Here is a 21,453-nt window from a genome sequence, read left to right on the forward strand (position 1 = left end):
AGACGCGGAGGCAACTGAGATTCGTCCTCCACCACCCGGATTGAGGCAAGTCACTACGCCACCACGAGGACTCGGAGCACAGTGGGAATTGGCGTTACAGATTGGGGAGAAAATAAGGGAAATTAACTTCTGGTAAGATGACATCATCATAATAACTTATCATGTAAAATAATGAGATGGTTATAATGACAGAGAACGCTGCATTTATGAGAATCCACAGGAATATTAGTTCACACTTTAAATATATCTTATAAATGTATATGTCAGATTGTTTTGTGGTGTGCATGAATGTGATGTAATGATGACGGAGAGATATTCCTCAAAATAATGTTGTATCATATTTAATACATGGATTTCAAAGGGGCTTTTTCAATAAAATAATATACAATATTTGAATCAAGCACAAGTCGCTTATATTCAGCAAATACTCATTTTAAAATATCAGCAACAATATAATCATTACTGTCACTTTAACTTTATTAAAATCAGCCGTTATTTATCCCAACATAACAAGTTCGCACAAGTCATTGCTTCCTCCCACTATGGTCACAAATATGGCCGCTAAGAGGAAGAAAGTCACGTGACTGAAGCAGGTCAATAAACAAATATGTGAATGCTAAAAGTAAATGTAAACAAATACAGAACACATTCAGAATGACTGTTTTATTTCAAATTTCACCAGTAATTACAGTAAACCCTTGCCGTAACCACTCTAGACCTGATTTGTGTTATTGTTCCGTTTTTACCAGCCCAATCTTGAACATTTGGATTCCTCTTTACATAAACCTGCACTTTGCCTTCAATTAAGACATTAATTGTGAATGTGCTGCTCAACTGCAGTATTATTCACCTGCTTCAACTGTTTTTGTTCAAGCCAGTTTAGGAAGTTGGACACCTTGGTGTAAATAGCATAGTATCCAGGCTGATCACATCCTTTACCCCAAGTGACAATGCCCGTCAGGAAAGACGTCCCCTTGTACTGCGTGATCAAAGGACTGCCATCATTTCCTCTGCAGGACTCGCGGGTGCCCTCAGTGTAACCGGCACAGAACATGTTGTCAGTGATGTTAACGCCACTCTTTAACACACACTCGGCTGTGGGTATCAGTGGTTTGGCCAGACACTGCATTATCGGAGATGACGGCGCTTTAAGACCCTTAGACAGGTGATCGTTGCCCCCTTCAGTGTGTTTACCCCATCCGCTGACGGCGTGGAAGCGGGCGGCAGCTAGCTCGCTCTGTGCCAGCTGTGGCGTGGGCAGGCAGATGGGCACGGCGTACACAGAGGGCGTGAATTTTTCACGAAGTCGAAGGAGGGCCAGGTCACTGTCCAGTGTCACAGGGTCATACTTCTCATGAATAACCACAGAAACGACATCATACGCCTCCTCTGAGCCGTCATTAACATCCAGATCATGATCACCTGATTACAAACACACTGAATTAACGGGGTTGTACATACCATAATGACACAATGCACGGTACAAACATGTCAGATACCTGTGATAATCTTCATATGTTTCATATCCTTATTCTGAACGCAGTGAGCAGCTGTTATCACCCAATTATTGTCCAGAAGAGCCCCTCCACATAAACTCGCACCATTATAATCAATCAACACCTGCACACAATATAAGTGTTGAGTAAGTTACACAAAATAGTAATCCACTACAAATTACTTTTAGAAACCCACCTCAATTAAAAAATACTTTATATACTTCAATAAATACTTATGAATCAATTATTTATAAATAATATTGTATCTGTTTTTTTATTTTATATATATATATTTTTTGTTGTTGTCCTAATTTTGACAGCATGTTATTCTGGTTCTGTTCACTTCATCTCCCTCCAAAAAGTCTGATTTTATTCCACTAGGTGGCAGCAAGAACTAGAAAATCTCTCTCACATTCCATCACGTTATACAGATGTGAACTGTAGGGGGCGCTCTAACACATTTTACCCCTCACAGATGTGAACTGTAGGGGGCGCTGTAACACATTATACCCCTCACAGATGTGAACTGTAGGGGGCGCTCTAACACATTATACCCCTCACAGATGTGAACTGTAGGGGGCGCTCTAACACATTATACCCCTCACAGATGTGAACTGTAGGGGCGCTCTAACACATTATACCCCTCACAGATGTGAACCGTAGGGGGCTCTAACACATTATACCCCTCACAGATGTGAACTGTAGGGGGCTCTAACACATTATACCCCTCACAGATGTGAACTGTAGGGGGCGCTGTAACACATTATACCCCTCACAGATGTGAACCGTAGGGGGCGCTCTAACACATTATACCCCTCACAGATGTGAACTGTAGGGGGTGCTGTAACATATTATACCCCTCACAGATGTGAACTGTAGGGGGCGCTCTAACACATTATACCCCTCACAGATGTGAACCGTAGGGGGCTCTAACACATTATACCCCTCACAGATGTGAACTGTAGGGGGCTCTAACACATTTTATCCCTCACAGATGTGAACTGTAGGGGCGCTCTAACACATTATACCCCTCACAGATGTGAACTGTAGGGGTGCTGTAACACATTATACCCCTCACAGATGTGAACTGTAGGGGGCTCTAACACATTATACCCCTCACAGATGTGAACTGTAGGGGCGCTCTAACACATTATACCCCTCACAGATGTGAACTGTAGGGGGCTCTAACACATTATACCCCTCACAGATGTGAACTGTAGGGGGCTCTAACACATTATACCCCTCACAGATGTGAACTGTAGGGGGCTCTAACACATTATACCCCTCACAGATGTGAACTGTAGGGGGCGCTGTAACATATTATACCCCTCACAGATGTGAACTGTAGGGGGCGCTCTAACACATTTTACCCCTCACAGATGTGAACTGTAGGGGGCACTCTAACACATTATACCCCTCACAGATGTGAACTGTAGGGGGCGCTGTAACACATTATACCCCTCACAGATGTGAACCGTAGGGGGCGCTGTAACATATTATACCCCTCACAGATGTGAACTGTAGGGAGCTCTAACACATTATACCCCTCACAGATGTGAACCGTAGAGGGCTCTAACACATTATACCCCTCACAGATGTGAACCGTAGGGGGCTCTAACACATTATACCCCTCACAGATGTGAACTGTAGGGGCGCTGTAACACATTATACCCCTCACAGATGTGAACTGTAGGGAGCTCTAACACATTATACCCCTCACAGATATGAACTGTAGGGGGCTCTAACACATTATACCCCTCACAGATGTGAACTGTTGGGAGCGCTCTAACACATTTGACCCCTCACAGATGTGAACTGTAGGGGGCTCTAACACATTATACCCCTCACAGATGTGAACTGTTGGGAGCTCTAACACATTTTACCTCTCACAGATGTGAACCGTAGGGGGCTCTAACACATTTGACCCCTCACAGATGTGAACTGTAGGGGCGCTCTAACACATTTTACCCCTCACAGATGTGAACTGTAGGAGGCTCTAACACATTATACCCCTCACAGATGTGAACTGTAGGGGGCTCTAACACATTATACCCCTCACAGATGTGAACTGTAGGGGCTCTAACACATTATACTCCTCACAGATGTGAACTGTAGGGGCTCTAACACATTTAACCCCTCACAGATGTGAACTGTAGGGAGCGCTCTAACACATTTTACCCCTCACAAATGTGAACTGTAGGAGGCTCTAACACATTTAACCCCTCACAGATGTGAACTGTAGGGGCGCTCTAACACATTTTACCCCTCACAAATGTGAACTGTAGGGAGCTCTAACACATTTAACCCCTCACAGATGTGAACTGTAGGGAGCTCTAACACATTATACCCCTCACAGATGTGAACTGTAGGGGGCTCTAACACATTTAACCCCTCACAGATGTGAACTGTAGGGGGCTCTAACACATTTTACCCCTCACAAATGTGAACTGTAGGGGGCTCTAACACATTTTATCCCTCACAGATGTGAACTGTAGGGGGCTCTAACACATTATATCCCTCACAGATGTGAACTGTAGGGGGCTCTAACACATTTTACCCCTCACAGATGTGAACTGTAGGGGGCTCTAACACATTATACCCCTCACAGATGTGAACTGTAGGGGGCTCTAACACATTTTACCTCTCACAGATGTGAACCGTGAGGGGCTCTAACACATTTTACCCCTCACAGATGTGAACTGTAGGGGGCGCTCTAACACATTTACCCCTCACAGATGTGAACTGTAGGGGGCGCTCTAACACATTTTACCTCTCACAGATGTGAACCGTAGGGGGCGCTCTAACACATTTACCCCTCACAGATGTGAACTGTAGGGGGTGCTCTAACACATTTTACCCCTCACTGATGTGAACTGTAGGGGGCGCTCTAACACATTTTACCTCTCACAGATGTGAACTGTAGGGGGCGCTCTAATGCATTTTATCCCTCACAGATGTGCTCGTACATAGACATTCAGTCTAATGTTCAGTTCAAGCAACACCCTCATTATTTCATTGAATATCTCGGCCTCTGAGTGGACCACAAGCTCAATCTCAAAAATGTTACTCAACCAATGGTGTGAGCTGGGGGAGGAACTATTTGTTTGTTCAATCAACGGGTGCATATTTGGAAAAATGTTTGTGAACAACAATTATTTTTGCAATCGCGCAGAAATTACACACATCAACTTTAAGTTCCTCACAGTCCCATTCTGTATACATGAGGATGGAGTGGACGTGCATGTTCAGAGTTACCTGCCATGGATAGTGACCTCTGGGACAGTGAACTCCACCCACAAACTGGGTTTGAGAATGAACTGTGCTTTTCTGAAGAGGAACTTTTCCACACGGATACTCAACTGGAGAAGGAAACGTCATACATTTAAACTACAACAGCAATTATTATTTGATTCTGTTTCCAAGACACATTGTACGTGATAACATGCAGGGTCATCTAATTTGTCCATCATTTGTTTGTTGTCATTGGAGGACCTTGAGCAACACATGACATCCCATCAGCTGTGAGAGAGTACCCCGTGGCACAGCTGCATGCGCGTCTGACCCCAGAACCGTCACAGAAGTGTTCACAACCTCCATTCACACACTGACACTTCAGTGTTTCCTCTAACCCTATTAGTGAATACATCAGAGTTATATGAACTTTTCAGACAACACACTGCTGGTTATTTGACACATGTTATCATATTAACATACCCTTCTCACAGTATTTGCCCTCAAAGCCCTCCAGACACATGCAGTAGTAGGTGTTGGCCAGATAAATGCATGTGCCATTGTTCTTGCATGGATTCGTCAAGCAGGGTTCCTTTGCTTATTTATAGATAAAATCAATATGTAAATACAAGTTTAAATGAGTGCACTTGATTGCAGCTTATATTACCCATTGGCCTACATTATATAGACATTTAAAACAATTTAATTGTGAAAAACATGAGAGGTATTCTATAAAACCATATGCATTCTGTACTGAGCTGAAGCAGACTTCAAAATAAACACAACCTTTGATTTTAGGTAAAAAATACTGTAGGCTAGTGCAAATATTGCTTATCAGATTTCACTTTCCCGGAAAAACATCAAATACACAAGCTCCCTTATGTGCATTAAAGTAAATAAAAATTAAAGTCGCTTACAAACATTTATGGTAACCATAATAAACCAGAGGGGAACTGGCTCCCCCAGTGAGTCTGGTTTCCCCAAGGTTCTTTTTCTCCATTAACTTTATCTTATGGAGTTTTGTGTTTGGTTTGTCTTGCTTACTGGAGGTCTAAAGTCAAATAATTTTTACGGCATGATTTTCAAACACATTATTAATTTAAACAGCACAATGAGGAATTTAAGACATCAAAGTATCTCTGTTACAGCTGTGAAGCTGCTTTATGAAAAGCGCTATATGAATAAAACTGAATTGAATTGAATAATTAGGCTACTACAGCTATTTCTACTGTAAAACTGAAGTAACTGGATCAAATATTATATGAAACATATTTGACAAAAAATGTTTACAGAAGCTACTATTGAAAAATACAATTTTATCGTCATTTCTAGCCACTATAACTAACTGTTTTTGACGGTTACCATGATCACTTTTCATATTTCATTGTCAGAAAAACTCACCAGAATAACTCAACCAGAACTGCTTCTGCAAATGAAAACACAATGAAATTATAAACTCCATATTTTAACATATAAATTATTTATTCATTGATAATAATGTATGATTTTGGTCGTACTGTCTTCGTTTCGTCCTCGAACACTTCGCGCGCTTCTTCATAATCGCAGATTTCTTCGATACACTCGCGCTCGAGATTCCCGCGCTTCATCTCCTCGAGGAATCCCGAGTTTGCGCGTCTGGCGCGCTGCAGGACAGAACTGGCGCCATCTTTGTCAAGAAACACTAAAAACAGCCAGAATCAAAAGCAGAACTAATTTTACACGCTGTATATACAACAAAACCAACAACACTATAAGCTAGGCTGACTCGCACGCTTGCAGTGTAGTCAGTTCTGCTCATTTAAAGGGTCAGTTTATATTTTGCAGTAATTTCCTCACTCTTTTGTCTTACCTTCACTGGATCCCTGGACTATGAAAGCACAAAACAACACAGTTGTATGAATCTTCATGTTCACTCGGTGGAAACACGAATGGTCAACGTTTACTTTCAGAAGAAAGCTGATTCTTACTATCTGTCATTGATTGTGAGGTGAACTGAACTCGTTCGATCCAGTGCAAAGGGCTGTTCAATGTTTAGGGTGAATAAGACATTAACCTGATGTAAATGTTGGATTTAAGTCCAATAATCAGTTTGCTCACTGGTATATCCGTTTAGTCCTTTTTAGACTTTCATCTTGACAAATGAAAATAACCCTTATAGCATTGCCTCAGAAAATGCTAAGAAAACCCTTAGCAACGGCTAAGTAAATACTGATAAAGTTGTCATTGCATTTGCATGGGCAAGCACTACTGAAGAAAATACCAAACAAAAACAAAACATGTTTTCATGACTGTGGTGCAGAGTAGAATAATGATATATATTGTGTAAATGTTAAAGTATTTATTATTTAGGGTAGTATTTGCCCAGATATCTATGTACATCTCCGAGATGTCTGTTTTAGATCTTTTAATCTGGAAAGCATCTAACATCTGCTAAACATCTTAAAAGATCAGATTTACAAACCTTAACATCTCAAAGACATTTGCTGAATTATTGACATGAAGACATCATTTTTGACATTTGACTCCAGTGGTTTAATCTATGTCTGCAGAAACAATTCAGTTGATTTTGGGGGAGAACAGATATAACTCCTTTTTCTTCCTACGGACAATCATGATTTCTAGCTCGATTACGTTTCTTAGTGCTTGATGCATGCACAGTGTGCTAGATGGCGCTATATGAAGTGTAAAGTGTAATCGTAAATGAGACCACTAATGTTATGATTTATACTGAAAAAATAGTCCTATTTTTGTCTGATCTTACACCCTGTCTACACTGGACGTGTCAACGCAAACATTCCTAACCATTATTTTTGTTGTTGGCAGTTATAGCGCCAGCACGTGCAGATAAAATGGACATCTGTTTACTGTCATCGCAACGCACCGCAATGGACACTTCTAGTGTTGCTGCCAGCACGCTGCACAAGTCTGTGTTTGGAGCTTGCTACCCTGATTAGCATTGCTTATTCTTCTTATACGTTCATCGTTTTATCCTTTACCATTTTACCGCATGCTAAATTTTTTCCCACTTTTCTACTGTATCAACTGTGAATTTTACCTCGCACACCCGTTTTCTCTCTTTTTTATTTTATTTTTTTCCGCTTGTCTACATCTTGCATCTCGACTGCGTGCATTCGTTTTCTCCTCTGTGTTTTACATGGATTATTGCATCAATCTCAAACCTCTGCTGATCAGAAATTACATCGAACCACATCGATCTCAAACCCTCACTGCTCAAGAACAACAACAACAAACAACTGCAGTAAGTCATTCCATCTCCTCAAGTTATCTCTTCTTTCATTGCATGCCACATGTTTACTATAGCTTCTTCCGTCAGCAGTGAGGGATTTACCCTAACCCTTATGTGATAAATGTAAGGAATTAGCCAGGCTGACAGAGAAAGTAAATGAGTTAGAGACACGCATCCAAAAGTGGAGGTTAGTGAGAAAGAAAAGATGGGAGATACTGTTTCGAATGCGGGTACAAGAGCGAGCAACACTCACACTTTGGTTCCGGGTGTTGAGCCCCCGCAGCAGGGCGTTTGGGAGACGTCTCTGCAGCATACTCACTTAGCAACGCGACACCAATCTCCCATTCTTGTTAGGGTTTCCAATTGATTCTCCCCACTCAGTGATGCACCCGCTGAGGATCATGTTGAAAGAGCCCTTGTTATTGGTGATTCTATTGTAAGGAACGTAGAAATAGAGATTCCAGCCAACATCTTTATATGCATTTCCGGTGCCAGAGCATCTGAGATCAGATCAAATTTAGAAGTGCTGGCTAATGTTAAACATAGATTTTCTAAAATTGTTATTCACATTGGCACTAACAATGTCCAGCTTCGCCAGTCGGAGATCACTAAAGATAATGTTAAAGAGGTGTGTGAATTTGTAAAAACTATGTCAGACACTGTAATATTATCTGTCTCCTCCCTGCTCGTCGTGGTGACAAGGTTTATAGTAAATTAGTGTCACTGAATGGCTGGATGTCTGAGTGGTGTCTGAAGAATAAAATAGGATTTAAAGACATTTTGAAGAGTTTTTGGAGTAGACATGAAGGTGCCGCTCTACTCTCTAGTAATTTGGCTCATAGTCTTAATAATGATAGTATATGACTAACTGGTGCCCAGGTCAGGAAGCAGACAAACTGGCTAATCCAAACATCTGCTAGCTGCCTTGAGACGTCACACAGATCACATAAACAACAACACATAGAGACTGTTTCACCTAGATATCATAAAGAGACTGTTTCTGTTCCACGAACTACCAAACACAAACCCCTCACTAAATCATTTAGAAAAATTGGATTAAGGTAAACTTGAAAAAAAAAAAAATTGAAGATAAAAATCATATAAACATAGGGCTACTAAACATTATATCTCTTTCAACCAAAGCACTATTTGTGAATTAAATTATTACAGATCATAGATTGGATGTGCTCTGTTTGACCGAAACCTGCTTAAACAGGATGAATATATTAGTTTAAATGAATCTACTCCCCCAGATTATTGTTATAAACATGAGTCACACCTGAATGTGTCGCTACAATTTAGAGTGAAGTTTTCGGTGTTACTCGGAGGCCAGGATATAAGTTTAAGTCTTTTGAAATAATAATGCTTAATGTAACCGTCAGATATAAATAAAAAGTCTCTCATATTTTTCCCTTGCTACAGTATATAGATCACCTGGGCCCTATTCTGATTTCCTTGGTGAATTTGCAAATTTTCTATCAGATCTAGTAGTTACTGTAGATAGAGATTTAATTGTTGGTTCACATAGATAATGAAAATGATACATTGGGATTAGCGATGACATCTCGGATCATTACCTCATCTCTTGTTTGCTGTAATCAGCTAATGTCACTTCATTTACACCACGCTATCGTTCAGGTAGTTTCTAACTATTCTTTTGACCACTAAAAATAGCTTCACTAATAATTTTCCAGAATTGTCTCACATGCTCAGTAAACCAGAATGTCTAGAAGAACTTGATGTTATAACATAAAATGTAAATACCATCTTCTCTAGCACTCGTGATTAAAGAAAACTAAAGAAAAAGCCCTGCACCATGGTACAATGATCACACTCATGCTCTCAAGAGAGCAGCTCGGAAAATGGAGCGCAAGTGAAAGAATACAAAATTAGAGGTATTTCGCAATGCGTGGAAGGATAGCATGTTAGGTACAGACAGGCACTAAACACTGCCAGGTCAGTATATTTTAGCAAACTCATCAAAATAACCACAACAATCCTAGGTGTTTATTCAGTACTGTGGATAAATTGGTTAGAATTAAAGTCTCAACTGAACCAGATATTCAGTTGTAGCACAATAGTAACACCCAATTCCCAATGCGGTCTAAGTCCTTGTGGTGGCATAGTGACTCAATCCGGGTGGCGGAGGACGAATCTGAGTTTCCTCCACGTCTGACACAGTCAATCCACGCATCTTATCACGTGACTTGTTGAGCGTGTTACCGTGGAGACGTAGCACATGTGGAGGCTTCACGCTATTCTCCACGGAATCCACGCACAACTCACCACACGCCCCACCGAGAGTGAGAACCACATTATAGTGACCACGAGGAGGTTACCCCATGTGACTCTACCCTCCCTAGCAACCGGGCCAATTTGGTTGCTTAGGAGACCTGACTGGAGTCACTCAGCACACCCTTTCAAACTCACAACTCCAGGGGTGGTAGTTAGTAATGACTTCAGTAATTTTTTTTACTAATAAAATAGAATTATGCAATTGTCAGTCACAGTACCACAGAAAACAGTATCTCATAATTTTCCTCACAAACAATCCTTTGCTGTCATAGGTCAAGAAGCGCTAACAAAACTTAACTTCAAAAGCCACAACATGAATGTTAGATCCAATATTAACTAAGATCTTAAAAGAGGTATTTAATTTTATGTGCCTTTTATTTCTCTTGGAAACAGACAGACAAAGTGAGTAAACACACACAAAAAAATCAGATAAATTCTCATATTATGATCCATTAAGTGTTTTCTTTTAATGCATTTACCGGTAAGCAACAATAAAAAGTAATTGTAATCTGATTACGAGTATTTTAAAATGTAATTTATTCTAATTACTAGTACTTGGTTCTTGTAATCTGATTACTTAAAATATTAGAGCAGTTATATTTGTAAATCAACGTCATTAAAAAAATGTTGAAGCCAAAAATACTCAAAGATAAATTATAAATTAATCTGATTTAGAGTATTCTAAAATATAATGTAATCTAATTACAAGTACTTAGTTTTGTAATCTGAGGATGTAATCTAGATTACATGTAATCAGTTACTACCCAGCACTACCATTGATTCAATTCAAAAATAGCAATCAACGGGGGGTGGGGTCAGGTAAATATAAATAGAATAAATTAGTAATTCTTCATTTGTGTAATTTTTGAAGCCCAATATTTGCTGCTGTAGTATTGAGAATGGTGTTTCCTGCACGTTCATGGATCCATTGCAGGTAGTTGGAGACACGCGTGTAGATGCCGTATGTCCCCGGGCGAGCACACCCTCGACCCCAGCTCACGATACCCAGCAGAAATGTGGTGTTCCTGTAGGGAGTCACCAGTGGCCCACCGCTGTCACCTTGACATGAGTCCTGCTTTCCCTCGATGTAACCTGCACAGAACATGTTGCTGGTGATGGACACATTGCTCTTCTCGATGCACTCCTGAGTGCGGATGCGAGGCACTTTCAGCCGTCGAAGTAATCGTGACGTTGGCCCATCCTCGCTGCGTTTGCCCCACCCGCTCACTGTGTGCTTGCTGATTGTCCATAACACATTTAAGGCCATGTCACGCTGAGGCAGGCACACAGGAACAGTATATGAACTGTAGACGATGGGACTGCGCAGACGCAGTAATGCAATGTCGTTTTCTGCGGTCCTTGATATGTATCTGGGGTGCATGATTAACTGCTCCACCTGTATGATCTGCTCTGTGCCCTCGTCCACCTCAATGTCATGCTCACCTAATGCACAGCAAAACAGACAGATTATGAACGCACAATGTATCCATCAGGGTGTGTAAAATGTGTCTTTCGAATGTCTGTACCTGCGACTATCTTGAGGAACTCAACTCTGAGATTCTCTAAACAGTGAGCAGCAGTGATGATCCAGATGGGTTTATAGATCACACCTCCACAGATGCCCTTCTCACCGTACTTCAGCAACACCTGTCATCACACACACACACACACACACACACACACACACACACACACACACACACACACACACACACACACACACACACACACACACACATACACACACACAGGCTAAAAACATTTGGGGATTCCCAGATCTCAATTTTATAGATATTTACAGCTGCGCCACCTGCTTTGTACTATTTTGGGAGTAGCACACCCCCCAAAGAGGCAGATACTCTGGGAGGGGTGATTACTGCTTTTGGGAAAGGTCCTGAGGCATCAGTGTGTTACTCCCTGATAATTCAGAGTCTGGGGGCGGAGCTTCGGCTTCTATCAAGAGATTATGGGAGAAAGATTGAAACTTGGTATTGGAGGAGGAAGTGTGGACAAGTATTCTAAGTCTAGTTGAAGTCTGCATCTAGAGATGCAACGGTGCATCTTATGCAATTCAAGATCAAGGTTTGATTCTATTGGACCCCCTCTAGATTGTATAGGCTTGGTCTTAAAGACTCTGTATTTTAGGCAATGGGGCGGTTATTAATATAGGGGATAAATACATAAAAAATTGGGTCCTAGCCAGTGTTATGATCGGCAGACAGATCATTCTTACAGGATGTAAGTCGGCTGGTGTGCCCTCATTTCAAGAGTGGCACACAGAGATGGGCAGGGTGGTGGCATTCGAGGAGATGTCATATAGAAGTTAGGCAAGTTAGATTTGTTCAATAAGAAATGGGGCTGCTATTTGGCTTTATAGGAGGACTCTCGGGGAGGGGCAGTGAAGAGAGAAGTGCAATTTTAAATGTGTGTGATTATTATTATTTTTCTTTTTTTTCTGTAGGGACCTACTGTAGGGACAGTCAAAATCCTCTGATCAGAAGACCTAAGAGATCTAAGGAGCTTGTGTATATGTAAAAGATCAGAAAGATGGTGTTAACCCATTGAATGATTTAAAAACAATCAATAAAATCTTAAAATCAATTCTATAATCAATGCAGCCAATGAAGAGAGGCTAATATTGGAGAGATGAGGTCTCATTTGTGAGTACTCGTCAAGAGTCCAGCAGCAGTATTTTGAACCATTTGCAGTCTTGACAAAGATGATTGGCTGACTCCTATGTAAAGGAATTCCAATAGTCCTGCATGTATCGCCCTCTCAAAATCGTTAAAAGAAAGAAGAGGCTTAACTTTGGTCAGAAATCTTGTTTCAGTGCCATACCCAAAATTAAACAATGACCAAAGGTATGCGCTCTCTCCAAAGCATGCAGGCATGAGTAACAAGATCGCATTCAGTTCCATTCTGTGTCATTTGAGTCATCATTGAGTCTGTCATGTACTTAGCACCATCTCCTGTTGGTCATATGTAATTACAGAGAACGATCTTCTCTGCCCATATTTGGATGACTTCCACCTCTGGTTGCAGTGATGTAAATCGTAATATGATTGGTTTAGTGTTCCATGATGCTGGACAATGAAGTCATCTGATCCAGGAAAGCTAACATGTTTTTATCCAGTTAACACATTATGTGCTTTGTGTGGATTATCTAATGATCTTAGTATCCTATTATCTTGTGTGTGGACTCGTTAGAAAGATAATCACCTCCTCTAAATAATATTATGTGATATTTATGTTCAGTTTATTTTTTGTGAAGTTATAAGTGAAAACGTGGCATTTAAGCAACACCAATATAACTTGTATCTGTATTTCTGTTTTACATCCACGAGACTGCTTTGTCATCAGTATGTAAACCATTAGATGCCTTCACAAGTCACACAAGGTATTTACCTAAAATGAAATCAAAAGAGCTGACCAGAATTTTGGTGCTCGTGTGTGATTATTAGCAGAACGGAACATTGTTGGTTTGAGAGTGACTCTTATACTCAGTACACATAATGATAATTTAGTGGATTCACTGGGCCATATAGACTCTGTGATGTGTGACTGCTGTACCTGCCAAGGACAGTGACCTTTAGGACATTCCTCTCCACCAACAATACGAGATCTGGGGTCTTCATAAGGTTTGACAGCACTTCCTTTACCCTGAAGGAGTGGAACCTTTCCACATGGAAAAGCCTCTTAGAAAAGACAATTACAGTATTGAAATTTGAATGCAAACACCAATTGTCCATTAAATTTCAAGGGACCCCCAAAAAGTATTTTGACACTTTCGTTCCCATTAAAAATGTGTGAATGTCATTGCATGAGATAGTGAAATATGAAAGCAAGTGTGATCTGTGATCTGGGACACTTTCTCAGAACTAACGTGACTTTTCGGAGGGATTTATTACTAAATTATTTTTAATCAACTGGTGTTGTGATGATTTTTAGTGGATGTATGAAGGCACACAGGTGAACTTATTATCAGGGGTTCAAGCACAAAGTGCTGAAACTCTATTGTAATTTTTAGGATTATTTATGTATTTATTTATTTTTCACCCCAATGTGTAACGCCCAATTCCCAATGTGCTTTAAGTTCTTGTGGTGGTGTAGTGACATGCTTCAATCCGGGTGTCGGAAGACGAATCTCAGTTGCCTCCACGTCTGAGACCGTCAATCCACTCATCTTATCACGTGACTTGTTGAGCGCGTTTCCGCGGAGATTCACAGCATGTGGAGGCTTCACGCTATTCTCCATGATCCACGCACAACACACCACACGCCCCACCGAGAGCGAGAACCACATTATAACGACCACGAGGAGGTTACCCCATGTGACTCTACCCTCCCTAGCAACCGGGCCAATTTGGTTGCTTAGGAGACCTGACTGGAGTCACTTAGCACGCCCTGGATTCAAACCCATGACTCCAGGTGTGATAGTCAGTGTCAATACTCGCTGAGATACCCAGACCCCAATTGTTAGCATTATTATTACACTGTGTCCTAACTACACGCGACGCGATAAAATTCCAGTGACAGCAAGTGTGTCTGTCCACACTAGACGCGACGCGACTGTGAGACGCCACACGTCAATCAAAAATCACAGCCATTCAGAACAGCGTGTGGGCGGAGTCTCTCTGTGAAAGCGCACTGCTGGCCCGCACTCGCATTGGAAATGGTGTGCACAGCTCGGACTACTGTCATTGTCATTGTGACTCCCCACCCTGCCTGTATTTCAGTAGATTGTCTGGAATGACACCCCTGGATACAGGGACACAAATCGTCATGCCTATTCACTCTACTTTACATTGAAAATAAAGCGGAATTTGTTTTACACAGGTTGATGCGTCATTAGTAGCCTACTATAGCTAAATGCTACATTCATTCATTCGCTGTAGATGAAAGTCTAAACTTAACTTACCATGTGTATTCAATGCTTCAGCTATACTTCTTCAGACGGAATCCTTTTTCCTGATGTCTTTGTGGAATTTGTGGGATTTATCGTAGAGAATTGAATGCCTTTGAACTTCGACAATCAGTTCCTCGTCGTCCATGTTTGATGATTAAATATTCATGACACGCAGAACTTCCATCCAATGAGATCTCTGTGTGGGCGGATCTGTCAGCCGTGACGTCGCAGAAATAGGAACCGTTTCTAAATTAGAAACTTTGCTTGTCGCCGTCGCGTCTGGTTTGGACAAAAACTCTGATTAACATGGAAAAGATACCTTTTATCGCGTCGCGTCGTCGCGTCGCGTGTAGTTAGGACACGGTGTTAGTAGTATTCTGCCCTGAATCTGATCCTGCAGACCAAACCGCGGGGCCTAGAGACTAGAAACTTTGGGGAATGGTAGTACTCCAGCTGGCTAGCCATACACATGGACTCGGCCCGGTTGACTTATCAGAGACAATTATTGTCAAAAAAAAGTTTAAACTTTCAATTATTTTTATAGTAGGCATGGCCTTATTTACTTAACTCATTATAACTCTTGAACGAAATGAGATATTATGACCAAATTTGGTACACTTCTGTATGGGGTAATTCTAAGGACACACACAAAAATTGCGCGCCTCTGCTTCTTGGGGGGCGCTATAATAATTAGAAATCTAAAAATGGCTCTATGTAACCGTTGGTCCGATCGACTTGAAATTTTGCATGCACTGTCTTTGTCCAACGTACCATCAAAGTTTATGAGGACAGTTGCAAATCTTTAGAAACATGGCCGCCATTGACCAATCAAATTTTATCATCTATTTGACAAGGTTAAAAAGGTGGATCGAAACGAAATGTAGTATTTCTTATTTGTCTATTGGCCCAAGAGGTTTGTGCAAAATTTGGCACCGTCGCATGTTTCATGCATGTAAATTGTTAAATAAACCGCAATGTTTCACACAGACACACATTATTCATACCATCGATCTCTTTATTCTAAACAACTTTGCCTCAAGAACTATTGGTGTGAAACAAATAGTTTGTTAAATATTTGAGATTATTTAAAATTAATTAATTGTTTTATAAACCTAGGCCATTTGCCATTTTAGACCCAAACCAGTGCAGAGAGATTCTCTGGAGTCCCAATATCTATAATTATAAAAAATTATAATCAAACTTTCAATTATTCATCAATAGGGCTGGGCGATACATTGAATACCCATGATATAATCGCAATGATCTTGCTGACGATGTAGCCCTAATCGTCACAACGTTACGCTAAAACGTACAAAATGGCCGTGGCCCCTTTTGCTTAAATGGTTATAACTCTTGAATGGAATGAGATATTTACACTATATTTTAGACACTTATGTAGTAGGTAAATCTGAGGACACAAATAAAATTGCACACTTCTGCCTCTTGGTGGCGCTATAACAGTCAGCAATGTAAAAAATGTAATATCTCTGTGCTACCTAACCTGATATCTTTGAAAATGAAGGCACTATATCATTGTTTTAGGTGCTAATGAACCTTGTAATTAATACTGAATATCTGTGGCATTTGTACTTAAAGGCTCTTAAACACTTGAACCCTGTTAATTGCTGCTTGCAGCTATCAAATGCTTGTGCCATCTTTCTCTCAGATAAACACCACTTGCTTTGATATTTAGTTGTGTACTCTGCTGACAAAACTGATAAAACCTGAATATTCTGGTTGGCTGGTTTCATCTGGTCACCCAGTCTGGTCTTAGCTGTCAGCTGGCTATTTTAAGGGGGTTTGGAACGCTAAACAGTGTCCAAAACTCCTCTAAAACCAGCCAACTGACCAGCTAAGACCAGGCTGGGCAACCAGATAAAACCAACCATCCAGCTTTTTTAATTATGCAGGGTAATGCAATGACATTTATATATGTTTGACTATACACATCAAATATCCAGCTAAACATCACAAATTCTAGCCACTAATGTGCATAACAGTTTTAGCTGCTGACTAGCTTGAGCTGAATTAACAGTTACTCATGTGTCTTGTGATTTCCTCACCATGTGTCAGGCAGTTCTGACCGTTTGACCCTAATAAATACCCGTCTGCACAGGAACAGTTACGTTGACCGTCCTCCTCCACACAGAAGTGCTCACAGCGCCCATTGTCATGGAGACACGAGTCAGGAACATCCTTGATGACTGAAGGAGTCAAATCCAAGATGAATGTTTTGTGCCTGATTCAGGAATTTCTGTTTGTTCTTTAACTTCAAGGTCGTGGCAGTTCTCACGCCACTCTGAGTGCCAAAACGGCTTTCACAACAGATAGTGTTGTTCAGATAATGTTCAGATTTCCCATGACAACACTTTAAACAACAGTACAACCCATTCTGGAGGCTGCTTGCCCTATTTTATGTGCTATACGATACGTCATAGGCACAAAGTTAGCGGTCTTGGGCATGGCGTTTTGGAATTTTGGTGCAAGTATGCGCTAAGTCTTTTTCACAACCGAGTTTGGTGACAATTATGCGTGCTAAGCGCCAATGGGTTGGGTCAAGTGCTATTTAATTGGGAGTTTCGTTTCCGACACCGTCTGTGTCCCATTATAAAGTGCATTTATAGTGATATAAAGAAAGACAGCACACTCATAAGACGTTGGTTGTGTAAATGGACTGAATGATGTAGAACAGAAATATGGACTTGCATTCTTTTATGCATTCACTGCATCCTTGATGTCCGCATATTTCTAGAACTGTGACACGCTCCTTTTATACGCTCAGAATTTGGATGTATGCTCCGTTAAATGATAGAGTATGTACATAAATATCACTCTATGACAACAGGTGAAAAATACCAACATAAATGAGCTCATTAATGCAATTGTAAATGTAAACATAATAATTGAAAAGTGAACCGAAGCTCTAAAGATAGTTTAACACAATCTCATAATAGTTTATTTCATAAAGCGGCTACAGCTCTGATCGTCAGGGACATAATTCATGTTTGGACTTTATCAGCACCTGCTGGTGAATCTCTGAACTGCAGGAAGTGAGTTTAGACTTTGTGCTGAAAACAGACGGGCTTCTGAAACGACTTGACGCAACGCCACCTCATCATTATATATAATCCACAGATAGTGCAAACACTCTGTGACAAGAAGGAGGGCTTGGCCGGTCCGTGATGGAGCACGGCCGGCGCTGAATCAGCTGATCGGTGGGAGAGCGAGATAAAGGGGCGGCCGGAGATGCCGGTTCAAGAGAAAGAGACACACATGGCTGCGTTGGTTTTAAATTGAACATTAAAGTTTATGTTTACTGTTCCCGCCTCCTCCTTGCCCATCCTTATACTGTTACACACCCCCACTCATGCCCGCTTGCACTCCGCGCTGGCATGAAAATTGTTTAAGATGTAGCACATGGTCATTGCGCTGTGCCTAGCGTGGTCAATTTTTTTTTAGACTTATACGTCGATCTCTCACAGCCTCGTTTTCAGTCCCATCAAAAATGAAAGATGGCGGTACTGTGTCCAATGCTTCTGTCAAGCCCATGCATCCCATCCCAGCATTTATCAATAACTACAAATCACATCTATGAGCTGTCAGTTCTGCCACCGTTACGCAGATATGAAAGTCTTACCGTGCTCACAGTGGCGTCCATTGAAGCCCGGCGTGCACAGACACGTGTAGGACTCTGCGTTATGAATCTCACACTTGCCGTTATTCTCACAGGGGTTTGAGTTGCAGTGATCTTTAACTGTAGATGAACACACACACTTTACTTGCACGGAATAAAGTACAATGACATTTATTTCTTTAAAAAAATAAAAAACAACTTCAAGGTCTCACCGTTGTATTTTATCCAGAACTCATTCTGTGTGGAAACAAGGAAAGGGTTAAATTTGTTGTGACGGGTTACAGTGATAAAACAGGCAACTAAAATCCTTCAGGTTTGGAAAAATAAATAAATAAGCAGTTGAAGTCACTTTTATTTCAAGTTGTACATCTCATTTAAAAGACTTAAAGGATTAGTTCACCTATAAATGTAAATTCAGTCATTGTTTACTCACCCCCGTGTTGTTATAACTCTATATGACTTTCTGTCTTGTTCTGAACACAAAGGGAGAAATAGTGAATAAATGTTGTGCTCAGTGATGTCATACAATGGCAGTTTATGGTGACACCTCTTCAAGCTTCAAAAGAACACAAAAGTATCATTCAGAAGTCTAATTAATTATTCATGAGACTCATGATTGTTATGATAAGATTTGATGAGAAACTGAAATCTGATGTGTTATTTAGTGTAAATGTTCACTGTTGATCTCCTGTGTGTGTTCATGATAGGACACGAGAGCAACAGTTCACACAGACCCCTCACTACATTGGGGCGTTCAAGAGAAAACTCGGTCCTCCCAGGGGCAGACTTGGAAGAGAATTCGGCCCGGGATTTTACATAGAAACTGGCCCAAAAGTTGTTGAGTTGGGACGCTAACCTTTTCTGCATATCGCTGCCCCCTTTGGCATATCGCAGCGCAGTTTTGTGGCCCGTTCTGCATAATGAGGTGGCCCATTTTCGGCTAATCGCGGCCCATTCGGGCCCATTTCACAGCTGGACAATCGGGAAAAGTCCCGGTTCTCCCGATGGCCAGTCCGCCCCTGGGTCCTCCACAGTGATAGTGACAACAGAACACAACACCGCTGCACACATATCAGAGAACAGAACATGTCTGAAGAGTTTGATGCATTTCTATGCCCAGCCTTATTTTATAGAGAGTTTTTGGACCGGTGCCAGTTCACAGAGGACAGAGTTACCCGCACGATGCCGAAAATAGAAAACAAGTGATGGATAGAATGTCCCGTCACTCGTCACCGCTGGTTAGGACAAAACCTCTGATTATTATAGATAATATCCCTTTTATCACGAGTTGTTTGCCGTCAGGTTAGGACACAGTGTAACTGTGGCATCCTGTAGCTCCTCTATATTTCTGATTGATTTATGAGTAATCCATTAAATAAAATAAGGCTGGGCATAGAAATGCATCAATTCTTGGACTACAAACTCTTCAGACATGTTTAGTAAGTTCTGTTCTCTGTTTTGTGTGCAGTTGTGTTCTGTTGTCACTATCACTGTGTTTAGATAAACGTGTTTTCTCTTGAACGCCCCAGTGTCGTGAGGGGTGTGTGAACTGTTGCTCTCGTGTCCTATCATGAACACACACAGGAGATCAACGGTCAGTGAACATTTACACTAAATAACACATCAGATTTCAGTTTCTCATCAAATCTTATCATAACAATCATGAGTCTCATGAATAATTAATTAGACTGCTGAATGATACTTTTGTGTTGTTTTGAAGCTTGAAGAGGTGTCACCATAAACTGCCATTGTATGACATCACTGAGCACAACATTTATTCACCATTTCTCCCTTTGTGTTCAGAACAAGAAAGTAAGTCATATAGAGTTACAACAACACTGAGGTGAGTAAACAATGACTGAATTATTATTTATGAGTGAACTGTCCCTTTAAAGATTTTTGTTTACCAAACATCACATTGAGCAAGACTACTATGTACAAACCAAACGTAATGCTTTTATTCACTGAACATGTGATTATTTCTGTGGTTATCATGTGATCAAATCTGAATATAATACTGACCGTGACCTCCGTGTGTTCAAAAACCTCACGTGCCTCCTCATAGGAGCATTTCTCCTCCAGACACTCCCTCTCCAGATTACCCATCTTCAGCTCCTCAAACCAGTCCGAGTTCGCCCGTTTCATCCGCAGCAACACTTCATGAGCCTCGCTTTTCCCTACAAACACTGCAAACACACGCTGATCTGAACACTCGTGAATAACATTATCTGTGGTGTAAGAGGACATGTGTTCTTCATATTACCTGTAGCAGAATGACAGCAGTGAAGACTTATGAGGACATATAACACGGACAGGACACACATGTTGACCATTATCCTGATCAGTTAGTCTGTCTGCTGCGGGTTCAAAGGTCTAAAGTCTAAAAACTCTGCACCCACAGCGTTTAGAGTAAACCTCCACACTTCAAACCTGAACACAGACACGGGACGAAACACGCTTTACATGTACAGCTCGTCTTTTATTTCATATAGACACTTACAGAAATACATCTGTGATTTCACACAGAACACAAACCAATCCAGTGGACCAACCAATCAAAGAATATGACAACATGAGTGTTGCTAATGGAGCTGTGTGGGTCAGCACGTAATTCATCAAAACACAAATGTATATTTAAATACTG

At 41.0% G+C, this 21,453-nt stretch overlaps 2 protein-coding genes across 2 annotated transcripts; both read right to left on the reverse strand.

The window, feature by feature from the left end:
• Nucleotides 1-334: 334 nt before the first annotated feature.
• f7i (coagulation factor VIIi) lies at nucleotides 335-6,855 on the reverse strand. Its single transcript, XM_052126464.1, has 8 exons — nucleotides 6,577-6,855; nucleotides 6,245-6,408; nucleotides 6,129-6,153; nucleotides 5,211-5,324; nucleotides 4,989-5,126; nucleotides 4,752-4,855; nucleotides 1,500-1,620; nucleotides 335-1,422 (listed from the first exon to the last, which is right to left on the reverse strand). The coding sequence occupies exons 1-8, from the start codon at nucleotides 6,632-6,634 to the stop codon at nucleotides 812-814; spliced, it is 1,335 nt and encodes a 444-aa protein (XP_051982424.1). The 5' UTR covers nucleotides 6,635-6,855; the 3' UTR covers nucleotides 335-811.
• A 3,757-nt stretch (nucleotides 6,856-10,612) lies between these two features.
• f7 (coagulation factor VII) lies at nucleotides 10,613-21,192 on the reverse strand. Its single transcript, XM_052126463.1, has 8 exons — nucleotides 21,073-21,192; nucleotides 20,832-20,995; nucleotides 19,022-19,046; nucleotides 18,813-18,929; nucleotides 17,239-17,379; nucleotides 13,840-13,964; nucleotides 11,796-11,916; nucleotides 10,613-11,712 (listed from the first exon to the last, which is right to left on the reverse strand). Exons 1-8 carry the CDS (start codon nucleotides 21,140-21,142, stop codon nucleotides 11,120-11,122), a joined length of 1,356 nt encoding a protein of 451 aa, XP_051982423.1. The 5' UTR covers nucleotides 21,143-21,192; the 3' UTR covers nucleotides 10,613-11,119.
• Nucleotides 21,193-21,453: the final 261 nt, after the last annotated feature.

Source organism: Xyrauchen texanus, chromosome 5, assembly GCF_025860055.1.
Source record: "Xyrauchen texanus isolate HMW12.3.18 chromosome 5, RBS_HiC_50CHRs, whole genome shotgun sequence".
NCBI classification, from domain to species: Eukaryota; Metazoa; Chordata; class Actinopteri; order Cypriniformes; family Catostomidae; genus Xyrauchen; species Xyrauchen texanus.